The 27,776-nt window shown below is 41.2% G+C and overlaps 3 protein-coding genes across 4 annotated transcripts; all 3 read left to right on the top strand.

The window, feature by feature from the left end:
- Positions 1-99: 99 nt before the first annotated feature.
- On the top strand, positions 100-6,855 carry LOC118412821 (proliferating cell nuclear antigen-like). Of its 2 annotated transcripts, XM_035815859.1 has the most exons (12): positions 100-304; positions 582-670; positions 1,024-1,079; positions 1,362-1,409; positions 1,901-2,000; positions 2,448-2,577; positions 2,932-3,053; positions 3,620-3,687; positions 3,930-4,007; positions 4,575-4,682; positions 4,822-4,948; positions 6,576-6,855. In XM_035815859.1, the coding sequence occupies exons 2-12, from the start codon at positions 595-597 to the stop codon at positions 6,662-6,664; spliced, it is 1,002 nt and encodes a 333-aa protein (XP_035671752.1). In that variant the 5' UTR covers positions 100-304; positions 582-594; the 3' UTR covers positions 6,665-6,855. The 2 variants fall into 2 exon arrangements, with proteins under 2 accessions (XP_035671752.1, XP_035671753.1); XM_035815860.1 differs by lacking the exon at positions 1,362-1,409.
- Positions 6,856-7,999: 1,144 nt separating this feature from the next.
- Positions 8,000-14,782, top strand: LOC118412810 (putative ammonium transporter sll1017). The gene is made up of 8 exons (XM_035815849.1): positions 8,000-8,365; positions 10,011-10,327; positions 10,591-10,732; positions 11,550-11,773; positions 11,926-12,067; positions 12,625-12,804; positions 13,445-13,585; positions 14,451-14,782. The coding sequence occupies exons 1-8, from the start codon at positions 8,140-8,142 to the stop codon at positions 14,639-14,641; spliced, it is 1,563 nt and encodes a 520-aa protein (XP_035671742.1). The 5' UTR covers positions 8,000-8,139; the 3' UTR covers positions 14,642-14,782.
- A 901-nt stretch (positions 14,783-15,683) lies between these two features.
- Positions 15,684-27,715, top strand: LOC118412811 (putative ammonium transporter sll1017). Its single transcript, XM_035815850.1, has 8 exons — positions 15,684-16,048; positions 23,273-23,589; positions 23,874-24,015; positions 24,263-24,486; positions 24,659-24,800; positions 25,234-25,413; positions 26,133-26,270; positions 27,105-27,715. The coding sequence occupies exons 1-8, from the start codon at positions 15,823-15,825 to the stop codon at positions 27,287-27,289; spliced, it is 1,554 nt and encodes a 517-aa protein (XP_035671743.1). The 5' UTR covers positions 15,684-15,822; the 3' UTR covers positions 27,290-27,715.
- Positions 27,716-27,776: the final 61 nt, after the last annotated feature.

Below are 27,776 nucleotides of genomic sequence, written 5' to 3'. Positions count from 1 at the left end.
GTTATTGTTATTCAGTGCTACTGATCTCCATGTTTTCTTTGGTCTCTCGTAAAAAAAACGATCACCTCTCATTCTATTACACAGGCTAAACGTTGGGTTAATGGATGAAAAGCATTGTTGAGGTAGGACTGTCATCGTCAGCAACAGGCAACAGATGTCCAATATTATTGATTTGTGCATTGTCATAATGCACCTCACGTAACTCATGTTGCTGAGAACATAACAAAAGACTATTGCACTGACAGCTGATACTAGGCCTGAACAGTAGCTGGGAGATCGCAAAAGGAGACGACACGCGTATCAGGTAAGATCTGAAGACGTGTAAAGCTGCTTGTTAGCTCTAGCAGCCGAATGGGGTGTGTGGGGGGTGGGGTGGGGTGGGGGGGGATAGTGAAACTCCATCTTCTTTCTATGGCCCCCGAATGGATCATTCGGCTTCTAGTGTCATGCACCGTGTGAGTCTGAATCCCCATACGGCAGCTGACTTTAAAACTGTAATAAAACAATACGGTCATTTCGAACATGTTATAAGACGACATGACACCTAGTGTTTTATAAACGTTTTCTACTTGCTCCATCAGTTCCGTTGCAAAGATGGCCGGATTGAAAGGCTCCGTCATTGTCACCACTCTGCTGGTACTCACCTTCATCGATCCTGTCACGCCAGATGGTGAATACGGGACTTCTTTCTGTTCTTTAAAGTAGGGGGTAAAATGCTGTACATAACGTTGTAAGTGAAGCCTGTAGGTGCAAACGTTGGTTATCATGGAGTGGGGACATTTAACAAAGATAACTGGACAATAAACCAAGGGAGATTGTGAAGCGGTCTAGTTAGTTGTCTCACTGAAATCTTAAAACGGTACTTGACTTCAGTAGATCATTTCTATTTGATGAAAATAAAGGCGATTTCTGTCTATGTAACGATCCACATTGCTTATTGAGCTTGTGCTTCAATGGTTCCTACTGGAGATATGCATTTCTTTTATACGTAGTGTTTAGATTGAGGCACTTTCTTCTTCACAGATATGTCCGCCCGGTCTGACCTCCTGACCTTGATGAAGACTATCATGGATAACATGGTGGGTATAATGAGCTATTAAGGACAGTCACCATGCACTTATTACATCGATATATTAGCCGAATGTCAATGTGATAGATATATAGATGGTAAGAAAAATGACGGACCTAGTGTGCGGGGCTTATTGCAAGCACAAAGTTGTTAAACAGTTTGATTTTGATTTTGTGATCCAAATCAAAGACGTCATCAAATTGAAAAGCTGTTTTTCGCTCTCTGTCCCTCACTAATATCAGCAACAAGTATTTATAATACTACAGTATTCATGGTATTTTCCGGTTCACAGAAAAACGGGAAGGACCTTGGTGCGGTCGAGAAGGACCTTTTTATGAAGGTATACATTGTAATTAGTCCAGCGGTATAGCTGAAAAAATCGGACCAATTCTGCAGGTTGTATAAATGCTTCAAAGTTGGCACACCGTGATGATGTAGTTGAACATATTTTACACATTTCACACAAATCGTGCCATGGAGCCGTCTCAATTTCTGCACAGAAGAAATGCGGTAACACCTTCAATTTAGAACCCGCTATATAGACCAACAGTTTCGCTGCTCTGATGAAGGTTGAGGAGCAAAATATTTACCATCATTATGTAACAAAATGGGCTCTATGAGCTTCTTGGCCCAATTAATATGCGCATTTAATTCAAATAAGCAGTATTGAAATCATTACCTACATCGTTGTCACGGTTTCAACTAGCAATATTTAAAATGCGGTATTTAAAATGCTGTAGTGTTGAGATCAGTGTGTAGATCCAGCTCGTTTCTGCCACCAGGGTATCTATGTGCTGAAGGGTGGATTTGATTGACGTTTCTATGTCATAGGATTTGAAGACTGCAGCACTGTTCGCCGACCTGGATGTCTTAGCTGTCGATCGGGTTCTTATGACTGCAAAAGATTTCAACACGGAAGCGATCTTACGGTGTAAATGTTTTACTTCTTCTAGCATGTTTTATCGCTACAAAGGTGTCGGCCGTTTCAACAGGTGTGCTTACTGATCATGAATCATCTTGAAATATACAGTGGTGAAACTAACTGTTTTATAATCAAGCAAACACGGGAAATCGTTTGATGGTTCCGTATCAACACATTTGACATCATAATGAGTGATAATGTTCAGTCAGTTGCTTTCTATCATAGCCTGGAATCTAGCCGTACGTGTTGTGCTTTGGTCGCTCCCCTCAGGTACACTTCCTACCAACACGTATTTTATCAACGAAATTCTATCATGACCTTTTCTTCTATCTAAAGTTATTACGTAAATGCAGAATATTTCCTCAAAAACTGTCAAATGCCAGCATTAAAAATGAGTTACTTCTGCTGAAAGTGTTATGTACATGTGGAGGATATTATGCTTGTCCAAACTGACAGGTGAAGAGGACGCCTTCATCGTGGAGACCAAAGACGTGCACGAGTCTATCTTTATCCAGGCTGCTTTGAAGGCACGGTACTCAGACGTCCAGCACTGTGACGGTTTCCGGATGGGTGTGCACCTCGACAAGTAAGATTGTGCCCTAGGTACATTTTAGCATTGCGGGTCACATTTCTATACAGGGCTCGGCCCCGTTGTTTGCGAGAACGTAGATATTAAATGAAAAATCTATCTAAATACAAGTCATACTTAAGACTATCATTTCTCTTCACCTTCTTTTGTTTTGTTGTCTTTTACATCATACTTTTCGTTTCCTCAAACTACGGGCGCCGGCATGGGAATGTGACCCTAGCATAAGCGAGGCCAGAAAGGCAACGCAACTTGTCTTCATACAGTGAACTCCAATGTTAAGTTAACGTTGTTCCTGTCATGGTCTAATTTAACGCTAGACTAGTTGCTTCTGCTATCTTTGTTCCCCTCCAGCGTACGTAAGCTGTTCCCATTAGACCTGCACGTCTGCCCCTTCGCCACTATGAATGTTACGCGTCACGGGGACGGTGGGAAGGACAGCCCGTACACCATGGAGGTCTACGCTGACACCCTCAGTACGAACGTTTATCTGACTCGCAATCAAAGTAACCTAAAGCAAAGAAGCAAAAAAAGGTACATTTTGCCGATATGGAATAGGTAGTCGGCGCTACGGGGTTTAAATATATCTTTACTCCGATACATTTTATGAAAAGACATGGATAGCATATCAATTTTCATGTTCCATCCCGTATAAGAACAAGATATATTCCCAATCAAATTAGATTTGCTGCCAACAACCACATGGGACGACGCCAAGAATTGTTCATTGGAGGATTAACATTAATTTGTGCCGAATCTGACAGAATGTTTCGGTACAATGATGTGGAAAGTAAAGTAGGTTTAAGTCGTTTTTTACATATTCATACTTATGCACAACGAACTATCATCCTTTAACCACTACGCACAGTATTCCACAGTGAGACAGTCTTATGGCCACCTCCGAGACAGTCGCAGCTTTTGTACCGTTAAGAAATGAAAGGCACAGACAACAAAAAAACTAGCTAACCAACTAACTAACACAAACAAACAAACACCCTGAATCTCCTTTGCCTGCATGCGTATTTTTCTTCCGTTTGTATAGTTGGCCGCTTGAATGCTGTTGGTGACATGGACACGATTGGAACAAGTCTGAAGGAAGTGTCCATTCCGGTAGGTTTACTGATCAATGTCATCACGACCAGAGGTTAATCAAATTTTCTAACGGCTTTGTCTGTAAAGAGAATAGTACATGGCACAGGAAACATTTCGACTTAGGGTAGAAATTGCTACAAAGAACCGGGGTCCTTTCATGAGTAGTCCATGCATGGGACTTGAATCGTCACTCCATTCATCAGCCAGAGAATTTCTAAAACTAAATCTAGTTTATTCGCATGATTTCGGCTCTTTTCCAGCCTGAGCAGGAGACTTACAGCTGTGAGGTGACCATGACGGCTAAGGCCTTCCGTATGCTGATGCAACAACTCAACTGGGTGGGTTACGTATGTGCATGTGTATGTGTATGTGCATGTGTATGTGCATGTGTATGTGCATGTGCATGTGTATGTGTATGTGTATGTGTATGTGTATGTGTATGTGTATGTGTATGTGCATGTGTATGTGCATGTGTATGTGCATGTGCATGTGCATGTGCATGTGCATGTGCATGTGTATGTGTATGTGGTGCGGCAGTGGTACGGGAGAAAGAAGAAGAAAGAAAAAAAACAATATAATATATTCATTCATTTCTTTCTTCTTTCTTTCATTCATTCATTCATTATATTCCTATAATGAATGAAATATCTTTGTTCGATGCAAGCAAATACGTTTCATTGTCAAAAACCGAAGGTCTAGATGGCAACACTGCACAAAATTTTGTTTTCTCGAAGAAATACGGACCAGTCATGCTATTGGATGATATATCATCCATTTTTTCAAAGCTTAATCTCGAAGCTTTGTTAATTGGCCCAAACACGCTGCATTAATAGACTGCCATAGGAGTTAGTTTGAGTGTGGGCCTCGTTGCGTCCTGATCGAGATGTTGTTGCTCTTATTCCCAGCTGGGGAAGCAGTTCACCATCTCCTGCACTCTACAAGACATGAACGTCACCGTGACAGACAATGGAGGATCTCATTCATTCCTGATCAGGCACTCCACCCGGATGGAGGTATGTAGACAAATATTCGATACAAGTCAGACTCTGCCCTAGCAACCACGTGCACTTATACGTGCTCTAACACGAAGAACTAAGCAATGTTTCACGCTTGCTCATTCTCGGTGTGTGTGTTTCCATGGTTCTTGTCAAGTTGGAGGCCTCCTTGACCGGCCAAGTTCCACCGCGGAGCTTTGTGACTGCTAAAGTGTACAGCAGCACCAGGGTAGAGGTGGCCTCGTCCACAGTCACGCTGCGACTCGCTCCTACTGGGCCGTTGGGTAAGGTCACTGTGCTTTATCAGATTCTCTGCTAGGGACATTCTGCAACTTAGTTACCTTTGTTACCTTTGCCAGAATACCTTTGCCAGAATGGCTAAGGTTATGTTTTGGGCTTGTGAGTCTGTGTGTCTGTCTGTCTGTGTGTTAACAGCATAACTCAAGAAGTCTTGGATGGATCCCGATAATATTTGGTAGGTGGGTAGGGGTCGGGAAAACGAAGGTCAAGTTCGATAATGGGCCCCCTAGCGGCTTGCTAAGGTACTGCAGCAGAACCTCAATTTTTGATATCTCCTGTTCTGGACATGCTGTGTTCATGATTTTTGAGTGGTAGATAGCCCTCGAGGCAGAGAGTAAGTGCTGTGAGTTTGGGCCCCCTAGCGGCTTTTTTTGGAACTGCAGGCACCGGTTTCCTTTCAAACCATCGAAATAAACAAACAAACAAACAAACTTTGGACGAGAATAACTCTACAACGTGTTGACGGATCGTCATGATTTTTGGTATGTAGATAGAATGAGTGATGACGTACATAATGGTATACTAATTATGCAAATCAACAGCTAATTTGCATAATTAATGAGGAAAATTTATAAATCCACTGCATTCCATGATAGGACTTTCAAACTTGTCACATATGTAGCTGGGAAGGAGAGAAATGTCGATAGATATCAATTATGCAAATGATGGCCTCATTTGCATAATTAATGAGAAAATATGAACATGTTGACGGATCATCATGTTTTTTGGTATGTAGGTAGCGTAAGTAAAGACCTGCATAATAAGATACAAATTATGCAAATCAACAGCTAATTTGCATAATTAATGAGGATATTTTATAGATTCACTACATTCCATGATAGGACTTTAAAACTTGTCACATATGTAGCTGAGAAAGAGAGAAATGCCAATACATTTTTATCATGCACATGATGATCTCATTTGCATAATTAATGAGAAAATATGAACGTGTTGACGGATCGTCATGATTTTTGGCATGTAGATAGCCTAAGTGAAGACTTATATAATGTGATACTTATTATGCAAATTAACAGCTAATTTGCATAATTGATGAGGAAAAGTTCATAAATCCACTGTATTCCATTATAGTACTTTCATCAAAGTTTTCACATATGTAACTGAGAAAGAGGGAAGAGAGTAAGATGTGTATTTAAAGACTTTGAAAGAGAATAAGTCAAGAATGGATTAAAGGATCATCATGATTTTGGTATGCAATTCGATATCAATTAATTGTAACTTGGGATCTAATTTGCATGATCAATGCTGAAATTTTATAAACCAACTCCAAGCATATCATTATAAAGAAAATGAAAGGAGTAACGCATTTGTCTACAGACATCATTCTACATAACAAACCTGGTTTATTTGGCAAAGGTATGTGTTCGTGGAACTCTAGTTGAAAATGTTTCGATCGTCGAGTAAGCAATTTGGTGGTCTATCTAGTGATGGTGGTGATGGTTTCAGTGTGTGTGTGGGTCTGTGTGTGTGTGTGTGTGCATCTGTGTGTGTGTGTGCGTGCATGTGTATGTATGTGTATGCATGTGTGTACGTGTGCGTGTGTTGATAAATTATAATCTGCAGTAAGTTAGTTCTAAAATATCACCCACACAGTTCTGCACTACCAGCTGAAGAAGGATGCGGACGGTCTGTTGAAGAACCACAGTCACGTCACTTTCTTCATGGACAGCACACAGCAGTGACAAGCCAACGGGCGTTTTACACACAGAGCTCATCGCAAAGACTTGTCACATTAGACGTAGGCAATTTTTCTTAGCAGCATAAAGTTACGTTGCCGCGATGTGTGCCGGTATCTTGCATTGCCGGAATTCCATGTTTTCAGAATAAAGAATATGTTAACTAATGTTTCAAAATAAGTGGATAGTTGCTTCAAGATGTGCCATGTGTCTCATCATTCTTTTAGTAGAGACAAATATATAGAAATGTGTAGGTAAGCTGTAACGGAGAGGCGTGTGTGTGTTGTACGTACGATGTAAAATCGAATGGCCATGCTTATCAACGGTTGCTCTCGATTAGCCTTTGACACCAGAAGTTCGCTGCAAAAAGCGACGCCGGTATAATAAACGTCAGAGCGAACTACTATACGGTAAAGTGTTCGGTGCGTCTAACCAAAACTTAACATGATGCTATCTATTCCTGAAAAGGTCCATTATTAAACGTTATAAACGTTTTGTGAAAATTCATCCCAAAAATGTAACTGTAGAAGACAGCTGTAACTGTAGTAGACAACAGCTTTTTCTGGGTGTAAAGAGGAATGGAGTGTAGTTTACTTCAGTAATTCAAACTGAACGCGCGCTCCATAAGAGCAATCTAGTGGTCATTTACTAGTTTCATATGTAAGACCGAGTTGTCAGGCTCTTTTCATGGTTGGCTCGTATCAGAAAAAAATCCTACTTTTTCCCAAATGTAAATCGTGCTGAAATTCCCGCTCAAAGGTCACAACAGGTCACATCCGGTCACTACAGTTTCTCGGCAATCATGAAACAGTTGGTGTCCTGCTCGGCTCCCTGTCAATGAGCGAATTTGCGGTCAAGAAACAGGTGTAAATTGGCTCATTTTAGAGGCCAACATTCCCCCAAAATGTCCACTACACTTAGATTTGCATGGTGCAACTGGGGGCTGTCAGGGGATGATCGTCCGCGTCCAGCAAAGGTCGTCGTCCTCGAAAGGCCAGGGACACATACAATGATGAATAGGCTGAGCAGTGGTTGATGATCGAAAGTCAGGGTCAATAGACAACTTCTTCTAAATGTTTTTGTTTTGTTCCCGGTCGATTGATGATCGAAAAGCAGTGTCAACTGAGGACAACTCATCTTCTTCCAAATGTGGTTTTGTTCCCGATCAAAAGTCAGTGTCAACTGAGGACAACTCAACTTCTTCCAATATGGATTTGTTCCTGGTCGATTGATGATCTAAAGTCAGTGTCAACTGAGGACAACTCAGTTTCTTCCAAACATGGTATAGACTCGTCACAATCTAAGAAACACCAACCAATCAGAGGTGCCATAGGCAGCTATTTAGTCAGTCGTTGTAAATAAGAGCCCATTCGATAGATTCTGGTCACATTTGTGCTCTTTGAGTTGTAACGGTTCATTCTCCCTAAACAACCAACTCATGTAAGACCATGTAAAAGGTTTTCGGAGAGCTGTTTTCAATCATGGCGACACTGGAAACTCTTGACGGGCGGATGAACGCCACAGAGGCCGCGATCGCGGATATCAACGGCAAGCTAGACGTATTCGCCGTGAGCTTGGACACACTGCTGCTCATCCTGTGTGGCTGCCTCATTATGACCATGCAGGCAGGCTTCGCCCTGTTGGAAGTCGGTTCGGTCAAGGTCGCCAACGTCCACGCCATCCTGCTCAACAACGTCATGGACGTTTGTAAGTAGCATGTCTTTGCCATAGCGTTAGGTTGTTGACAGCGAAAAGTCAGGGTCAACTACGTACAGCAGCACAGTCATGATCAAACCGCAGGTCAAACTACAACACGTTATTCTCTTAGATGCGGCTTTTACCATGAACGGATTTGACCCCATTGCATGCTGTGCAGCAAAATGACCTCGGACCTACATATCTATTATCTATACTTCTTCATATCTACAGGTTTTGCCCGTTAAAGCATGTAGATACTAGTAGTTCGTGTATTCCAAATTAACAGCGAACGTTATAACTTTTGAAACATAACCGCTTTTTGGGCAGTTGGTGTGTGATTATATCTTTTACAGTTCACCTAGATCTAATTAGATAATTGCATAGTGTAATAGCCTATTTTCTCGCCTTTAAAGTGATACCAAAGTCCTCTGGTTAATTTGTCAGGAAACGGGTTTTCCCCGGAATTATATCAGAACAGGTCGAATTCTAGGGTGTCTTTTTCTGGTGGACAAGTCGGACTCAATGACCTTCCGCTCTGCTTCGCAGAACTTAAACTTTACTTTATGGCATTTGTCAACTTGTATATGAACCTTACTTTGTTAAGCTTTCATGCATGTGATATCAGTCTTATTTAGAAGAGTTTTATAAATCCATTTGAGACGGCAAAACCTGAGCCTTTAGTTTTGTCAGCTTTTCCAAACATCGACTGAAAGTTGCAACATTACGCCTGACCTTACCTGACCCCCGCAGGACCTCGCCTGAACTCATGAGTTCGAATCTGACGATTTTGGAAAGGTCGGGATCTCGCACTGAAAATTCTGTCTGTCTGTACTGGATTGTTATCATGTCAGTTATTATATTGCATGTGGCAGCTGCGTTCATACAGATTTTAAAACCAAGAAATGAGTTTTGTTATAACGTTACCACACGAAATGTATCAAATGTATCCACAGCACAGGAGGGCGCGCATCGGTAGCTTTTACTAGGCAGAATTTTCACTACCGTTAAGTGGGTATTGCCGCAAAACCGTTCCTTGTGAAATTATTCAGGGAACTTTGGCATCAAATGAAAGATGAAGAAATAGACCATTACGCTGTGGATGTAGCTTTTTGGATCTAGGTGAACTGTAAAAACGATAAGCACACGAAAACTGACAAAAAATCGCCAATGTTTCGAAAACTACAGCGGTAGCTGCCACTTTGAAATTCACGAAGTATATAATTTACATGTACATGGTCGGGTTGTAATGGGAAAAACTGAAACTAAAATACGAAGACGCATGCCCCTAATTTGCCCCTACTTTGCCCACAAAAATCCAATTGTTGGGCGTACGGCTACGCATTGACAGAATTTCACACGAACCTCATGTGCAGAACGGATGCGCATAGAGCTCTGTGGTACGACTAAGTAACACGAGTGTCCCTTCTTTCTATCATTGGGGGTATGCTATCTGAATAAGGTTGGCAATACCTCATACTATGGGCAGATCTGCTCTACTCTTTCGCCATCATGACATTTGTGTTCTATGGTGCGAGCAGTATTTTATCTTTACCAATGCAAGAATGGCTTATGAGCAGTATCATGCTGTATTGATGTCCATCATACTGCATAACATTTTACAGCATCAAGTGGGTTTGCATGCTTGTATCCGTAGGTGTTGGAACTGCAGGCTACTTCTTCTTTGGATATGCTGTGGCGTTTGGCCCAACAACTGGCGGATACATGGGAACGCTACACTTCGCCCTAACCGATCTTGAGAGCGATGATGCACTGACCTGGGTATTCTTCCAGTACTCATTTGCCGCCACTGCCACGGCTATCGTATCTGGGGCCATGGTTGGACGCGCCTCGTACCATGGGTACCTGATCTACTCTTTCGTCATCACCGGCTTTGTGTACCCAACTGTTGTTCATTGGACATGGAGTGGCTATGGCTGGCTCAACTCTGATTTGTATGGTCTTGCATACCAGGTAAGTAACGCACGCGGAGGACTAAAATCTCTGCCAAAATTTGTCTCCGATGGAGAGTGAAAGTTCAAGTTTTATAGCTGAACTGTCCAGTGCTCGTGTTTGAGTAGATGCTCGAATGAAATATGATATCATAGTTTTGCTGCCTAACATTGACATGGTACACATTTCAAAATTGTTTCTCCTCAAAATGACAAAACAATCCATCAAATTTTTTCTCCAGCATACACTAACATTATGTATTGTGCTCTTCATGAGATACTCAGGATTTTGCTGGAAGCGGTGTTGTACATGCCTGCGGAGGGACAGCTGCCCTAATGGGGGCCATCGTATTGGGCCGCAGAAAGTTGGCCAAGGATGTTGAAGAGCATGCCATCTCTGAGTCTTCTCCAGCTCTGGTCACCTTGGGTAAGAAGTCTAAATCACCCATCCTGCATCTATCATGTAAATAGATGCATGTAGCCTCAGTCGTAGTTACTGATCCTGTAATATGTAATACTTATGAAGGCTTCGGAGGCATTTGGCAACCAAATATTCCAAATGCATTTTACTATGTACTATGTACATGATTGTATCAGCTGTCAGATAAAGCTTTATAGATTATAAGAACAAAGTTTCAATTGTTTTGTTTGTTTATTACTCTGTGATCGGAGGGTAACCTCCGACGGCAGAGTCTTGTGATCGGTGGATGTGATGAGTGTTCGCATCTGTACCTCTTAGTCTATGTTTGCCGCATTCTCATGTAGTTTGGCACGTCGTCTGGACTCAGTTGCGCGATAATGCACGTTTTTTTTCGCGGTAGCTGCTGTACAATCGATGTAATGATTCCAGATATCACCCCTACGTCTTTTGGTATATTGGTCCAGCTCTTCGTTTTTTTTCTGCGTGTTAGGCACTGCGGTAATTGGATATTGCCAAGCAGATGTTGCGTGATATAGAAATGGGGTTATGTGAGAACAGCTGTCGCGATGAAGGAATCCCTAAATAGATCACAAGTCATTGGTCAGTGCCAGAGTTAAAATAAACGAGGAATACTTTGTCCTTGTAAGCTATCAGTAATACATTGTATAAGGGCTTAGTTTGCTTTCCTGTTCGTCGTTATATGTCTGTCTGGGACTGTCCATATCATCGGCGCAATATATATCATTGCGACTAATGCGTCGGAGACCATAAATACGTCACATAGTATGATACACTTGTTTGTGATGTACTTGGTTTTGTACAGGTTTCTTTATCCTGATGGTCGGCTTCTTCGCCTTCAACGGCAGTTCTCAGGGTGCAATGTCATCAGCTGGAGACTCTGGTGCCGTAGCCCGTGCGGTTATGAACACAGGACTGGCCTGTGCATCTGGTGGTTTAGCCACCATTCTGTTTGAGCGGCTGGTTCACAAGAAGATCAATGACTACTATGTGCTGTGCATCGTGGTGAATGGATGCCTGGGAGGCACCGTAAGCTCAAATTCCGATTGGCTATACAATAGTAAATGCACATGTTGCTTATGAACAGGGTAGACTTATGCTCTGACTTGAATATAGTCTTTTTCCATTCAGAAGATTTGGGATGCCTTGCCTGTTGACCAATATGACTGTGTTTTGTCTAGGTGGCAGTCTGTGCTTCTGCTAACGTTGTGACTACCTATGGTGCTCTAATCATCGGAACTTCAGGCGCCCTTATTCACTGTCTGTGGTCCATTAGCCTGCACAAGTTTACTTCAATTGAGGATCCTGTCGATGCAACTGCAGGTTAGACAATTGCACTGTTTATGAATCAAGTCCCTTTCATAATTACTACATTAACTTTTACTTTATTCAGGTTGCGACAAGAACAATACATCATTGTGGACACTTGGCAGCAGGCTGATATCGTCACGGACCGAAAACATATACATATAGAAAACAAATTGAACATATATTACTACATTAGGTCTCAGCAAAAAGCTATTATTGATTCATTGACAGAAAGCATACTTAATATATTATGTATGTGCCAGGGTAATTTGAATCCTTCTATGATGGCTTACATCTATTAGTTGAATTGGTGTTCAACCCTATCAAATGATTGTCGTGTTGCTATACACACTCATGTTTCGTGCAAGTTTTCACAGTGATATAATCTAATACTGGGCATTTATTGGTAGTTTTAAAGATACAAACAACAACAAATATTCAGGACGGTGCCCATAAGTTGGCTGTCCTGATGAGCAGCCATGAAGCAGGCTGATACAGGAAACCTTTTGTCATCCATGGCTGGAGAAGTGACAGTGGCTGTGAACAGTCTTTTACTTTGTACCTTCCCACAGTGCACCTGGCACCTGGAGTGTGGGGTGTAATCCTTTGTCCTTTTATGGACAAGGAGAAGGGTATTTTCTACTGCGGCTATGATGGACAGTCCGCTGCCTGGCATCAACTGGGAGTCAATATTGCTGGACTTGTTGCTATCATTGCATATACTGCATTGATCACTTTCTGCATCTTTACCAGTAAGTATCCTTCATGTTTCCTTTTCTTTGAAATCCAGGCTTTCCCTACTGTGGGCTGATTGAAATAATGCAAAACAGAACAGTGTCATAAGCTTCCCATTCCCCTAATATTTTAACCTTTGTCCTCGAACTAAACATAGTCTTGATGGCTATTTGAAATGTAGGTCATATGTCTAAATTCCTAACAGGTATTAGGGAGACTGGAGTTTGTTATCAGATTATCCTCCAGATGAGACATTAAGTCTCCAGTTCAATGCATCAGTCCAATCCATTAATGAAACCTCCAGATGTTGTAGAACTCCAGGCACTTATCAATAAGATAAGGTAGAGGTGATTTGGTGTGCTTGACCAAATTGCTGGGGAACATTATATGCTCATTCCTCTCCTTTTACTGACAGACCCAGACTGACTGATGAGTGAGTCATTGAAAGTAAATAGCCACCTGCTACAGTCACCATCATTGGTTATGCATGGCTGCTGGGCATGTTTGAAATGGACTATATTAGGAGTGTCCTTTGGGAAAATCGGGCATATGGACAGATCGAGCACATACAAGTACCTAGAAATATTCCTCAATGCACTCTTCCAAGTTTTTGACATGGGGGTGACCTAATTCTTGAATCTGCATGTCCCTTTCTAGTCCTTGACAAGGCTAAACTGTTGAGGTCCCACCAGGAGAAGCTTGAGCACGCGGAAGCCGTGCGAATTCACGAGGAGGAGCTGAAACTACAGACTCACCATGGCTTTTTCCATGATGCTTTCCATCACCACCATCATGAGGGTAAGTACTTACATTCTATACAATACCAACCTATACCAACATACAAGATATGATGATAATGACCTTGAATTCTCAGCACATTGGTGTTATTATGGATTTTCTCACCATGTTGTGTACTCGTCATCATATAGGTCACATGATTGTTTTCCAAAGTACATGTAAATGGTTGGAGATCAACATTCTTCTCTATCTTTTGCAAATTCCTTACAGAATTTGCAGTCCAGACGTGTATAAGATGTAAAAAGTTACTTGTCCTATCTTTGCCTTTCTAAAAAAATGTAATCCCTATTACACAGGAGAGGACAAAATTACAAGGCCAATCACAAAATCTATCTCATAATGATGGTAAATTGCTTGAAACCCAAAATATCAAACACTTCCCTCCCTCTAAAAGGACAATGCATAAAACCCACCACCGTAAAATTAAGATCTGTACTTTTGTCACCATCTGTCAGTACAGGATATATATACTGCATAAGCTGATGGGAACTGTAATTTAGTAACTTTTGAAAGTTTCAAGCAATAATGAATAACACATCTTTATACCTGTATCTAATAAAACATTTCCTCAAATTATCATGGAAGCTCATCTGTGTTGGTAGCAATCATGGTACAATGCTAAACTTTCTTTCAACACAAAGGTATACGCGGATTAAAATTTTCAACGACCGCTGCCGCCTTTTTCAGGATCAATACTGGCTGATCAACAGTATTGATCCTGAAGAAGGCGAAATGCGATCGTTGAAAATTTGATACGTGTTTGTCTTTGTGTTGGAAGAAAGTTTACTAGTGTACTAACAAAATCTTTTTTTTCTGTTGTCACTGTTCACTAACTTTTTTTCATTCTTTTTTATTCCTTCTTTAGCTGAGCAGCCTGAGCCTAAGAAGAGTGTCACTTCTGAGATCTCGAAGTTGGATTTATTCTTCCAACATTCTGACAGTGAAAATTCTGTTGGCTCGACTGAAGATGGCCAGCAACAATCTGGTGTCAGGGCCAGTGCAAGTGACCAGCAGCCATCTGTTGGCTCGACTGACTTTATCTTTCATGCCCCCTAATAATCTGTAATCAGAGACAGTGACAGTGTGGTGTACGCATTCGCCAGCACAGCTTAACAATCATAGCAGCTTACTTGCCATGTTTAACTAAGCATCTCATTTTCATGCTGCTCTTTCTCAGACTAGGCCTTTTGCTGAACATGTCCAGCTCTAAACTAAATGAAAACGTACAGTTGGAAACACAGTTGTCATTCCGAAAGTGCAGCATAGATCAGATAATACTTTCATTTTTCATTCCCCTCCATAGTTCACACATATGATAAATGTGTATGATGACATTGTTTTCTCATATGCAGCTTTAGTCTAATGTGTTGCAGATTTGTAAGGAACCATTCATAATTCATCTCCTACCATAGAATACAAATCAGTGCTGCTAAAGTTACAGCCCTGATCGGGCAACTTGTCTTTTTGCCTATTTTGATTATTGAAGAAGTTACAATGCACATGCAACAAGGTCCTATAGTTCTTACATAAACCTGTAAGATTCAGGATATGTTTTGTGTTTTCTCTACATGGCGCGTGACAGGTTAACAATCTCAATAGTCCAGGGCAAGAGGAGATTCTCAATTGCATTGTGTTTCTGCAAATTTGCCTAGAATAACGCGGTACACATGTAATTCTTCTCCAAATGACATCACGCTTGAAGAAAGTGCAGAATAGTGTTTATTTTCTCGAGAGTTCGAGGCAGTTTTATTTTACTTTCGCGAGAGATAGTTTTCCGTTCTTAGCCTGGCCGGGTCCAGCCTTGTTGTGCTTTGATTGATCCGCGAAGATACGCTTCCGTGTGTTTGCGTGATTTCACCTCTTGTTTTTAACCTGTTTTAGACTTCAAACCAACCAACAGGAAATCTGCGGTTCGACTGTAAAATCTATGGACTGTATGTCACAGACCTCGGAATTCGAAGGCCCTTACCGAACATACGATTCGATTGTTGAGCAGTCGCTGACGATCGAACGTCAGGGTCAACTAAGGACATCTCAGCTCCTTCCAAATATGGCATTGTCCGGTCATAAAAGATTCGTCACAACCAATCATAGATCCCCCATTCCCATGGCAACAAGTTGTAAATAAGAACCCATTCGATAGATACTGGTCACATTTGTGCTTTTTGAGTTGTAACGGTTCATTGTCCCCAAACAGCCAACTTATGTAAAAGGTTTTCGGAGAGCTATTTTCCATCATGGCGACACTGGAAACTCTTGACGGGCGGATGAACGCCACAGAGGCCGCGATCGCGGATATCTACGGCAAGCTAGACGTATACGCCGTGAGCTTGGACACACTGCTGGAAATCCTGTGTGGCTGCCTCATTATGACCATGCAGGCAGGCTTCGCCCTGTTGGAAGTTGGTTCGGTCAAGGTCGCCAACGTCTACGCCATCCTGCTCAACAACGTCATGGACGTTTGTAAGTAGCACGTCGAAGTCTTTGGGTTGTTGACCCATAAAAGCCAGGGCCAACTACAGCAGTACAGTCTAACCTAATTTTACAAATTATGTAAATGAGACCCCAATTTGCATGACTTACGTCCGCATGTTCAACTTAACGTACATGTTGCTACCAAATGTCGCAAGATTGGAATTTTTGTCATTTAACACTATACTAACAATTTCTAATTAATTATGTAAATTAGGTAACGATTTGCATAATTGATGTCTATCGATATTTCTCTCTTTTCTAGTTACATATGTCATGTTTAAGTGCCCTAGTAGTAGTGAAATACTGTGGCTTAATAAACTGTGCTCATTGACTATGCAAATTATCCCCTGGTTTGCATTAATAGACCTTATTTATGGAAGGCACCTCTGAAGTTCTTAATTAAGCAAATTAGCCACTGATTTCTATGATTAGCATTTAATCATGTAAAACATCTCTGAATCTATCTACATCCCAAATATCATGAAGATCCTTCAACCCATTCCTGAGTTATTCCCCTATAAAGGAATGATGCAACTACACATGCATGTAGTAAAAGATTTGTCATGACTTGCCTGAGAGATTTTGGGAATTCTTGTCGCAAACTATACTATAAGGCTAGCCCCTGAGGCGTCGCCCAAAACACACAAGTTATGTCATATTTTCCTCGTATACATGATATGCCACACGGTAGAATACAATGTCATAGCTTATAGCTTAAATGCGCTAATTGCTTATCGATAGGATCGATAGTTCGTTTGGTTACGCCATATGTTCTGCTAGTTAGGCTTACAATCAAATACAGCTTCCCATTTTTGGACATATGGGGGTACAAATGTAAATGAGGTTTAGGTAGAGGTCAGACTAAATACAGGGGTAGCGCTTTCACTAACTACCGAAAACAACTTGAAAACTACCGAAAACAACTCGACAACTACTGAAAACAACTCGAAGCAATCAACTAAGAGCAATGGTGCAAACAACCTATAGCAATAGAACACTACCGAAACAAAATAACCAACAGCGACCGTAACAAAATAATAGCACAAAGACGTGGCCCATGAGAAATGTTCTCAACTTATTTCTACTTTGCTTTCGTTTACTTTTTTTCTAGCAACCAAAAAGGTCTATTTCTTGGTAAAATAGGATGACAGCTGCCGCAACAAGTCGGTTACCACATGTGTTACCACAGACGCATATTCTTGATTAGGCTAACTAATCAAAATAAGAATCCTCCTTTACACCACAAAACAGCGTGTGATGGAAAGATGTTTCCACAGGCTAAATCCCATCTACTAGAAAAATTCCTTCATTCAGACTTATGATAAGTGAAAGTTATTTTCGGTTGTTTTCGGTATTTAGGGGGCTGATCGAAAGTTTGACAGATGTCAACACCTGAGCTTGCCCACAATGAATCCGCTATACACCATCTGTTTGCTTGCCATCGGCCGCCTTGAGAAGGTTGTTGTTTCAGAAATCTGACAGACCTTTGCTGCCAAACACGTGAACCTGGGAGTTGCAACTAAAGTTATGGAAAAAGTATGCCAAAAACAAATTCAAAGGTATCTCATCTCTAGCATAATCTCAACCAACATGCATACAAGCAGCACCACTCGACAGCCAGCGCTTTAGCACAAATGACTGATCACCGGCTAGGAGAAGTGGACAAAGGAAACCTGGTCGGTGCAGTCTTGCTTGATTTCAGCGCTGCATTCGACACAGTTAACCATGAAATATTGTTGGCCAAGTTAAAAAGCTATGGATTTGCAGATTCCGCTGTAGAATGGATGAAAATGGATGTTAGGTAACAAACAGGAGTCAGGCCGTCTACATTAACGGAGCCTTTTTAACTTATAAGGAGACCAAGTCCGGAGTTCCACAAGGGAGCTGCCTGGGTCCGTTGTTGTTTTGTCTCTATACTAACGACCTGGCCACCATAAAAAAAAAGCCGAACTAGTCATGTATGCCGATGACACTACTCCCTTTACTTCCGCACCCAGTGCTAGAGCAGTAGGACGTATCTTACAGTCAGATCTCACGCGTATCTGGGAATGGATACATATAAATAAGCTTATTCTTAATGCCGGAAAGACAAAGTCCATACTCCTGGGCAGTCACCATAAACTTAAGCATGAACCAACACTGGATCTCACTGTAGGGGGAAAGAAAATAACGCAAGTTAGCCAAGCTGAACTCCTGGGATACAAAGTAGATCAACATCTACATCTACCTTGGAATTTGCATGCAAATAAAATCAAGAGAAAGATGACAGGTGCCACAGCAACAATCAGAAAGTATAAAGATTACTTTCCTGGAGACACACTAAAAACAGTAATCCAACAAGAGTTCCTAGACCTCAGGCCTGCATGTATTGTTTTGGATTATGCTGATACGTTGTGTGCTATCAGGTCTGTTGTTAAGGTGGGTGGGTATGGTGTTGATTGTGTCTGTGTCTGAATTTACTTGAATTTACCTGAATGTACCTGAACTGCAGAGACTCCGTGGCCTGTTTCTGCAGTCAGGAGCTTGAAGGCTGGTAGCCCTCTGTCGCTCCTCCGACGATTTCGGCCTCTATGTGTTTGTTTGTCTGTTTGTCTGGATAATTGTACATAACTAGGCATAGATTATGCAAATGTACAAACTTTCCTCATTAATTATGCAAATTAGCTGTCGATTTGCATAATTAGAATTCCATCATGTAAGTCTTCCCTTTGGCTATCTACATACCAAAAATCATGACGACCCGTCAACACGTTTATATTTTCTCATTAATTATGCAAATGAAGCCGTCATGTGCATAATTAGTTTGCCTTGATATTTCTCTCTTTCTCCTGTATATATGTGACAAGTTTGAAAGTCCTATCATGACATGAAATGGATTTATAAACTTTCCTCATTAATTATGCAAATTAGCTGCTGATTTGCATAATTAGTATTTCATTATGTATATTGTTACTTGGGCTATCTACATACCAAAAATCATGACGATTCATCAACACATTCTCGAGTTATTCTCGTCCAAAGTTTGAAAGGAAATCGGCGACTGCAGTTCTAAAGAAGCCGCTAGGGGGTCCAAACTTACAGCACTTACTCTCTGCCCCAATGGCTATCTACCACTAAAAAATCACAACCAAAGCATGTCTTATATATAATATATATATAATATAAAAGATTGAGGTTCTGCTGCAGTACCTTAGCAAGCCGCTAGGGGACCCATTATCGAACTTGACCTTCAATTTCCCGACCCCTACCCACCTACCAAATATCATCGGGATCCATCCAAGGCTTCTCGAGTTATGCTGTTAACACACAGACACACAGACCCACAAGTCCAAAACATAACCTTAGCCATTTTGGCAAAGGTAACCAATACAACACCGATATATTATCCGGCAGGAGCTGAAGCATCATCTGGCAGCAGCAGCATCTGGCACAAACAGGGGATACAAAGTAACCCAATACATTGAAGGTGACCTACATGTAGGCCCCTGCTAACCAGATGACCGTCACCTGTTTTCACAACCAAGTAGATATTAGGGGGATGCCCCAACCACACGAAAACAGGATCAACCTATACAGTATCAAGTTCAAGCACTAGGAGGCCCAAAATCAAACCTGACCACCAGGACACCACCAACAATTCATGTACCAAATGGCAACACAATGGCACCTTGCGTTCCGGAGATACAGCGCACGCCTCGTGCCCGCACAAAAGGTAACCTGGAATGTCAAGTTCAAGCACCAAGGGCGCCAAAATCAAAATAGAGAATTATTCAGCCACCGCCGACACATGTGCCAAATATCATCGCGCCCGCACCAACCGTTCAGAAGATATAACTCCGGAAAACCCCCTCCCGGACACAAAATTCGACCTGCCGCGTCAAGTTCAAACGCGACAAGGCCCAAAGTCAATCCTAGGCAACAGGCAACAACCCCCCACCCATGCACCAAAAATCGTTGCAATCCCGCGTATCGTTCCGGACACACAGCGCCAAAAGTGCCCAAAAAATGCCACCTGCAATGTCAAGTTCAAGTGCCAGGAGGCCCAAAATCACACCTGAGTGTCAAGCCACCACCCCCAACCCACGTACCAAAAATCGTTGTGCTCGCACCATCCGTTCTCGAGATACAGCGCCCTAAATCCCCAGCTTCCAAAAGTTCCCACGCCCGTGAAAACCATACCTGCATACATGCAGGTAATCACTTGTACTAACGCATCTTGACTACTGTTCCGGGATTCTCTTCTCAACAACACAAACACAGCTAGACAGACTACAAATGATCCAAAACAGAGCTGCAAGGTTAGCCGCAAATGCATCCCAAACAACAAGCTCAGAAGTGATACATGCTTGACAGACTATGTTGGCCGTCAGTGAAGGAAAGGATGTTTACAACAACAATCTGTGCCTTCCATAAGATAGTGACGACTTAAGAACCAAAAATGTATGTATGACAACTCAAGAAATATAAACACCGCACATCACCATAACATAAGGCTATCACAAAGGGGAGGCTACGTACAACCTAAACCCCGTACAAATGCATCGACCAGAACATTTCAAAATAGATGTATAAAAGCCTATTACACACTCCCTACAAGTATTACAACAACAAACCAAGAAGTCTTGAAGACAAAGTTAAGAGAGTGGGTAAAGACACAGTAAGACAAAAACCAGCCACTCACTTCATGGTGGTAAAAATGAAACTCATCTCTTGGTTCCAATCATGTTTTTTTTAATCATTATTCAAGATGTGCAATTAATTTCCCAGGTATCAAATGATTATGATTGTTATCATTTTTTTGCTATTTGATTTATATGCTATCAAATACTATTTTGTTTCATTACTTCAGTACAATTTGTATTTGATTTACTATGATTTTGCTTGACCTCCGACCTCTCCCACTCCGTTTTTTAGTTGATATTATCAAGTTAAAGTTAAACCCTTCCCGCGCCAAGATGGCACATAGGGCGGTGCCCATCTCTGTTTCATTAGCCCTGGGCCACACACAACCTTAGTGATGACTTACATAATGTTATACTAATTATGAAAATCATCATTCAATTTGCATAATCAATGAGGAAAGTTCATAAATACACCGAATTCCATGATAGGACTATCAAATTTGTCACATATGTAGCTGAGAAAGAGAAATGTCCAGTACATATTAATTATGCAAATGACGCTCATTTACATTAATGAGTAAACATGAACATGTTGACGGATCATCACCTTTTTTTTAACGGAAACATAGAGTGTTCACGATGGTTTTAATGGAAAAATGTTCGCGGTGGAAGTGGCCACCACGACAACCGAGAACATAAAACCGCTGTGAACATTTCTGCATTTACAGTATCTCCTTGAATTTCAACTCTCTCCTTACGTTTCTGTACAATTTACGCCAGAAACACTTGACCGTAGAATGTACAAGAAATTCCGTTGCACATTTGGATTACGCCGATTGAGTCTCATAAATTCTCTTCCGGCACGATACTCAGTCTTCTGATAGCTCACCGTCGACCAGTTTTGACAATTCTACAGGACTATTTCTTTTTCTTGTGTAAATAAACAGGAAAACTTCAAATCGTCACCAGCGTTGTTGTCTGCTGTATGTACCTAATACCATTTAAGTCTGGGTTCGCATAACTTGCTGCATCTCTAAAAAACTAACTGTTATTGACAGAATTTCCGTTTGTGAAATAAATGTGTTATTTTTCGAAGAACAACAGTGCCTTCTTTGTTAATGTGTGAATCACTGGCGTAATTGTGTGTGTGTGTTGTAATCACGAAATAAACATGTGATTACAGTACAGTACTAGTATAAACGTACCGTAGTTTCGGGGCAAGAGGGAGAAAGAGCGATGAATTTTTTCAGATGATAAAATTTTAGCGGTTGAACGTTGATAAGAAGTTCAGAACCTCGGTCTTCCTGTAGCTGATAAGGCACGCAAAATCATCATTTCTCTGCTTGACGAAAAATTTAGTCTTCTTTCCTTGACACGGATTGAGTTCAAAGGACAGGGATTTGGGGCGATTTATAGACCTTAAATGTACATTATATGAAGTGTCTTTTCTCGCATAGCTGTTTTTTTAAAATTCAAATTTGGAACAGTCCATTTTTGCATAAGGAGGAGGGTGGATTGAAAATTGCTCATAAGCAAATACCCAGGCCTTTCTAGTTCTTTCTTTCTCTCGTCCAATCTACAAAGCGATTCATCTCCGTCGTCATGGACCAACTCACCTGAAATTTGGCACAAGGGTAGAGTGGGCCAATACCCCAAATGGTTCTTGTACCATGGTTTTACAACCAAATGACCTAAATTTTGGAAAAGGGGTGCACTGGATATTTCTATTCAAATGACCCATGTATAATTTTTGCTATGAGCCACTTCAAAATGTATTTTTTCCAAAATTCATTTCTGGACTTTCGTGATTATGTCAAAGTCTGTCAGTGGGAGTGGAGGGGGTATTTTTGGACTGGTCTATTTTGCAATTTTAAATGGGATGTGCTGGAAGAGGCCACTATTGCACAGAGTAGAGAATTTTTTAAAAATTCATTTTTGGACTTTGGTGATTATGTCAAAGTCCTATTTCAAACAGATGTATTTTTGGCTGCTCCAGATAAGAAATGTCCATTCGAAAAGTCCATTCTTGCACGGAGAAATCAGTTTTGGGCAGGTGATGATTCAAAATTCCATTTTTTTTAGCAGTTTAAGTGTTTTTGCTATTTTGCGATGCAAGAACTATCTACATGGTTGTACTGGTCAAAACCCGTTCCATAACGATGTAGTTCTAGGAAAGAAGCTGTCGGTTATGGAGGAAAAAAGGATGCTTTGCTTCTGTGGAACTGGCAAAACGTGTTCTTGCAGAGAAAGATGATCACCGGATTTAATATCCAATCGAACCTTGAATTTGCCTTATAAGCTCCTGTTGGGTAGTGATGCTTCTTATTTACATGCAATGCATTGTGTCTTTTATTCAGATTTGGCATCGATGCAGGACAGAACTTTAAACTTCAAACCAATTCAAACCACGCGTCTAGACCACATTGGGCATTTGTGTTAAATAGACTGCGAGCAGTACTAGTATTTCACCTTTGCCAATGCAAGTATATGGCTTTTCAGCAGTATCATACTGTATTGATATTGATATCGATGTTCATCATACTGTGTAACATTGTACAGCACCAAGAGGGTTGTTGCCTTGTATCCGTAGGTGTTGGAACTGCAGGCTATTTCTTCTTTGGATATGCTGTGGCGTTTGGCCCAACAACCGGCGGATACATGGGGACAGCACACTTCGCCCTAACCGATCTTGAGAGCGATGATGCACTGACCTGGGTATTCTTCCAGTACTCATTTGCTGCCACTGCCACGGCTATCGTGTCTGGGGCCATGGTTGGTCGCACCTCGTACCATGGGTACCTGATCTACTCTTTCGTCATCACCGGCTTTGTGTACCCAACTGTTGTTCATTGGACATGGAGTGGCAACGGATGGCTCAACTCTGATTTGTATGGTCTTGCTTTCCAGGTAAGTAGCGCAAGGTGTAAATAAAGGATTAAAAGCTTTGCAAAAATGTGTCTCCGATGGAGAGTAAAAGAAAACTGGTTCAGCTTTTTTTGGGGGTGAACACATCAGTGCTCGTGTGCATGCTTGTTTTTTTAACAAAATATGAAATCATATTTTTCTGCCTAACATTGACATGCTAACATTTCAAAATTGTTTTTTCTTTCTTGAAATGACAAAAAAGTCCATTAAATTTTTTCTCCAGCATACACTAACATTATGTATTGTGCTCTTCATGAAATACTCAGGACTTTGCTGGAAGCGGTGTTGTACATGCCTGCGGAGGGACAGCTGCCCTAATGGGGGCCATGGTATTGGGTCGCAGAAAGTTGGCTAAGGATGTTGAAGATCATGCCATCTCTGAGTCTGCTCCAGCTCTGGTCACCTTGGGTAAGAAATATAAATGACACATTCTGCATCTTTCATGTTGAAAGATAGACTCAGTCATGATTACTGACTCTGTAATGCATGTGTACTTATGAAGGCTAAGGAGTAATTTGGCAACCAAATATTCCAAATGCATGGACAATTACCATATACATGATTGTATTAGCTGTCAGATAAAGCATTAGAAATCATAAAAACAAAGTTTCCATTGTTTTGTTTGTTTATCTGTGATGTACTTGGTTTTGTACAGGTTTCTTTATCCTGATGGTCGGCTTCTTCGCCTTCAACGGCAGTTCTCAGGGTGCAATGTCATCAGTTGGAGACTCTGGTGCCGTAGCCCGTGCGGTTATGAACACAGGACTGGCCTGTGCATCCGGTGGTTTAGCCACCATTCTGTTTGAGCGGCTGGTTCACAAGAAGATCAATGACTACTATGTGCTGTGCATAGTGGTGAATGGATGCCTGGGAGGCACTGTAAGCTCATTTTGTATTCGAATTCCGACTGGATATACAGTTGTAAATGCACATGTTGCTTTTCCACAGGTTAGACTTACGCTCTGACTTGAATATAGTCTCTTTCCATCCTGACGATTTGGGATGACAAGCCTTGCCTGTTGTTGACCAAAATGACTTGTGTTTTGTCTAGGTGGCAGTCTGTGCTTCTGCTAACGTTGTGACTAACTATGGTGCTCTAATCATCGGATCTTCAGGCGCCATTATTCACTGTTTGTGGTCCATTAGCCTGCACAAGTTTACTCCAATTGAGGACCCTGTTGATGCCACTGCAGGTTAGACAATTGCACAGATGCTGTTTATTGGGCCATGGGATCGAGGCCCTTTCATTATACTACCGTAGGTCTCAGCAATTTGCACATTGATTCATTGACAGAAATCATGCCTTGTATATTATGTATATTCCAGGGTAATTGGAATCCTTCTATGATGGCTTACATCTATTAGTTGAACTGGCATTCAACCCTATCATATGGTTGTAATGTTGCCATATAACTGTTGACGGTCGGATAGAATCCAATATTTGGTATTTATTGGTAGTTTTAAAGATACAAACGACAACAAATGTTAGGATGGTTGGTGGCCATAAGTTGGCTGTCCTGATGAGCAGCAAGCGTGAAGCAGGCTGATAGAGGAAACCTTTTGTCATCCATGGCTGGAGAAGTGACAGTGGCTGTGAACTCTCTTTTACTTTGTACCTTCCCACAGTGCACCTGGCACCTGGAGTGTGGGGTGTAATCCTTTGTCCTTTTATGGACAAGGAGAAGGGTATCTTCTACTGCGGCTATGATGGACAGTCTGCTGCCTGGCATCAACTGGGAGTCAATATTGCTGGACTTGTTGCTATCATTGCATATACTGCATTGATCACTTTCTGCATCTTCAAGAGTAAGTGTCATTCTTCTTTTTTGAAATACTGCCTTTCTCTACTCTGATCTAAGTGAAATAATGCAAAACAGAACAGTGCCATCAGCTTCCTATTCCACTGTTATTTAAACCTTTTGTCCTCAAACTAAACACTGTTTTTGACTGTTATTTGAAAACCCATAGGTCACATGTCTAAATTCCCAGGGAAACTAGAATTTAGTGATCATGTTGTCCTTCAGATGGGACATTACAGGCTTCATTCAGTTCAATGCATGTATTTAATGGCATTAGCCCAATCCAATCCAAAGGCATCAAACCTCTTAATGTTGTAGAACCCTAGGCACAAAAATATAAGGTAGAAGTGATTTGGTGTACTTGACCAAAGTCTTGGGGGACATTACGGGCTCATTCCTCTCCTTTTACTGAAAGACCCAGACTGACTGATGAGTGTGTCATTGAAAGTACCCTACCCTAACATGAGGGTGTCAGGACAAGGGATCAATGTCAGGAGACCAGTGAGCAGGAACATAGGGTGTGTCAAATAGCCACCTGCTCCATTCACCATTATTGGTTATGTATGGCTGCTGGGCATGTTTGAAATGGACTATAATATTAAGAGTGTCCTTTGGGAAAATCAGGCATATGGACAGAGCACGTACCCAATAAAAATATCCCTGACTGCCACATTCCAAGTTTTTGACTGGCCTAATACTTGAAACCCTTTGCATGACCCTATCCAGTCCTTGACAAGGTTAAACTGCTGCGGTCCACCCAGGAGAAGTTTGAGCACGCGGAAGCCGTGCGAATTCATGAGGAACTGCTGGCACAACAGAGTCACCATGGCTTTTTCAAAGACGTCTTCCTGGTCCATCATGAGCGTAAGTATTGACATCTTATACAAGGTACCTTGAAGTCTCAGCACACTGACAGGTGTTATCATGAATATCTCTCCATGTTGTATACTCATCATCATGTTGGTCACAGGATTGTATTGTAAAGTCATGTAAATGGTTCAACCTGGAGATCAACATTCTTTTTTATCTTTTGCAAATTCCTTACAGAAATAGCTGTCTGATAGTGTCATAAAGAAAAAATACAAAGACATATTAAAGATGTAAGAAGTTGATTGTCGTACATGTATCTTTGCCATTCTAAATGATATAAGGCCATGTTGATTTGATTACATGGATGACATCCGTGCGCACATAAATTTTCGACTGTTTCTATAAAAAATGAAAAAAAAACTAAACTTTCAACCATACTGGAAATCGTACAAAGCAGCTTCAAAATACTGTTAATGCATTTAAATTCGTGTGTCTGTACCTAATAAAACCTTTTCTCAAATTTTCATGGAAGCCCATCTGTGTTGGTAGTAATCATGGTACAATAGGTATATACGGATCAAATTTTCAACCACTGCTGTCTGTCGCCTTCTTCAGGATCAGTACTGATTGACTAACAGTACTGATCCTGAAGAAGGCGGCAGCTATTGTATACACGGATCGAATTTTCAACCACCGCTGTGGCAGCGGTGGTTGAAAATTTGATCCGTGTATACCTTTGTGTTGGACGAAAGTTTAGTTATGTGTACTAACAAAACCTTTCCGTTTAGTTATGTGTACTAACAAAACTCTAAACTCTACTAACAAAACCTTTCTTTCCCTTGGCACAGTTCACTAATTTTTTTTCTTTCTTTTTGATTACTTCTTTAGCCGAGCCTAAGAAGAGCGTCTCTTCGGAGATCTCGAAGATGGAGTTATTCTTCCAACATTCTGACAGTGAAAGTGACAAACAATCTGGCGGCTCGAATGAAGATGACCAACAATCTGGTGTCAGGCCCAGTGCAAGTGACCAGCAACCATCTGTTGTTAGCTCGACTGACTTTATCTTCCATTAATAATCTGTTATGAGGAACAGGAACAGTGTGGTGTAGACATTCACCAGCACAGCTAAACAATCATACTTTTATAGCAGCTTACTTTACATATTTAACGTAACATCTCATTTTTATGCCACTCTTTCTCAGAGTGTCCAAATCTAAACTAAATGAAAATGTACAGTTGGGAATGCACCTGGAGTTTACTGTTACAGCAAAGCACAACTGAAGAAGTTACTGTTTTAATGTCATTCCGAAAGTGCAGCATAGATCAGATATGCTTTCATTTTCATTCCCCACGTAGTTCACACATATGATAAATGTGTATGATTACATTGCTTTTCCTATAAGCAGCTTTAGTCTTATGCGTTTCAGATTTGTAAGGAACCATTTACGATTCATCTCCTACAATACAATACAATACAACTCAGTGCTGCTAAAGTTACAGCCCTGATCGGGCAACTTGTCTTTTTGCCTCTTTTGATTATTGAAGAAGATACAATGTACA

The sequence above is a fragment of the Branchiostoma floridae genome, chromosome 4 (genome assembly GCF_000003815.2).
Source record: "Branchiostoma floridae strain S238N-H82 chromosome 4, Bfl_VNyyK, whole genome shotgun sequence".
Taxonomy (NCBI): Eukaryota; Metazoa; Chordata; class Leptocardii; order Amphioxiformes; family Branchiostomatidae; genus Branchiostoma; species Branchiostoma floridae.
The sequence above is the reverse complement of the archived record's forward strand: the minus strand, read 5'-3'. Positions and strand labels throughout refer to the sequence as shown.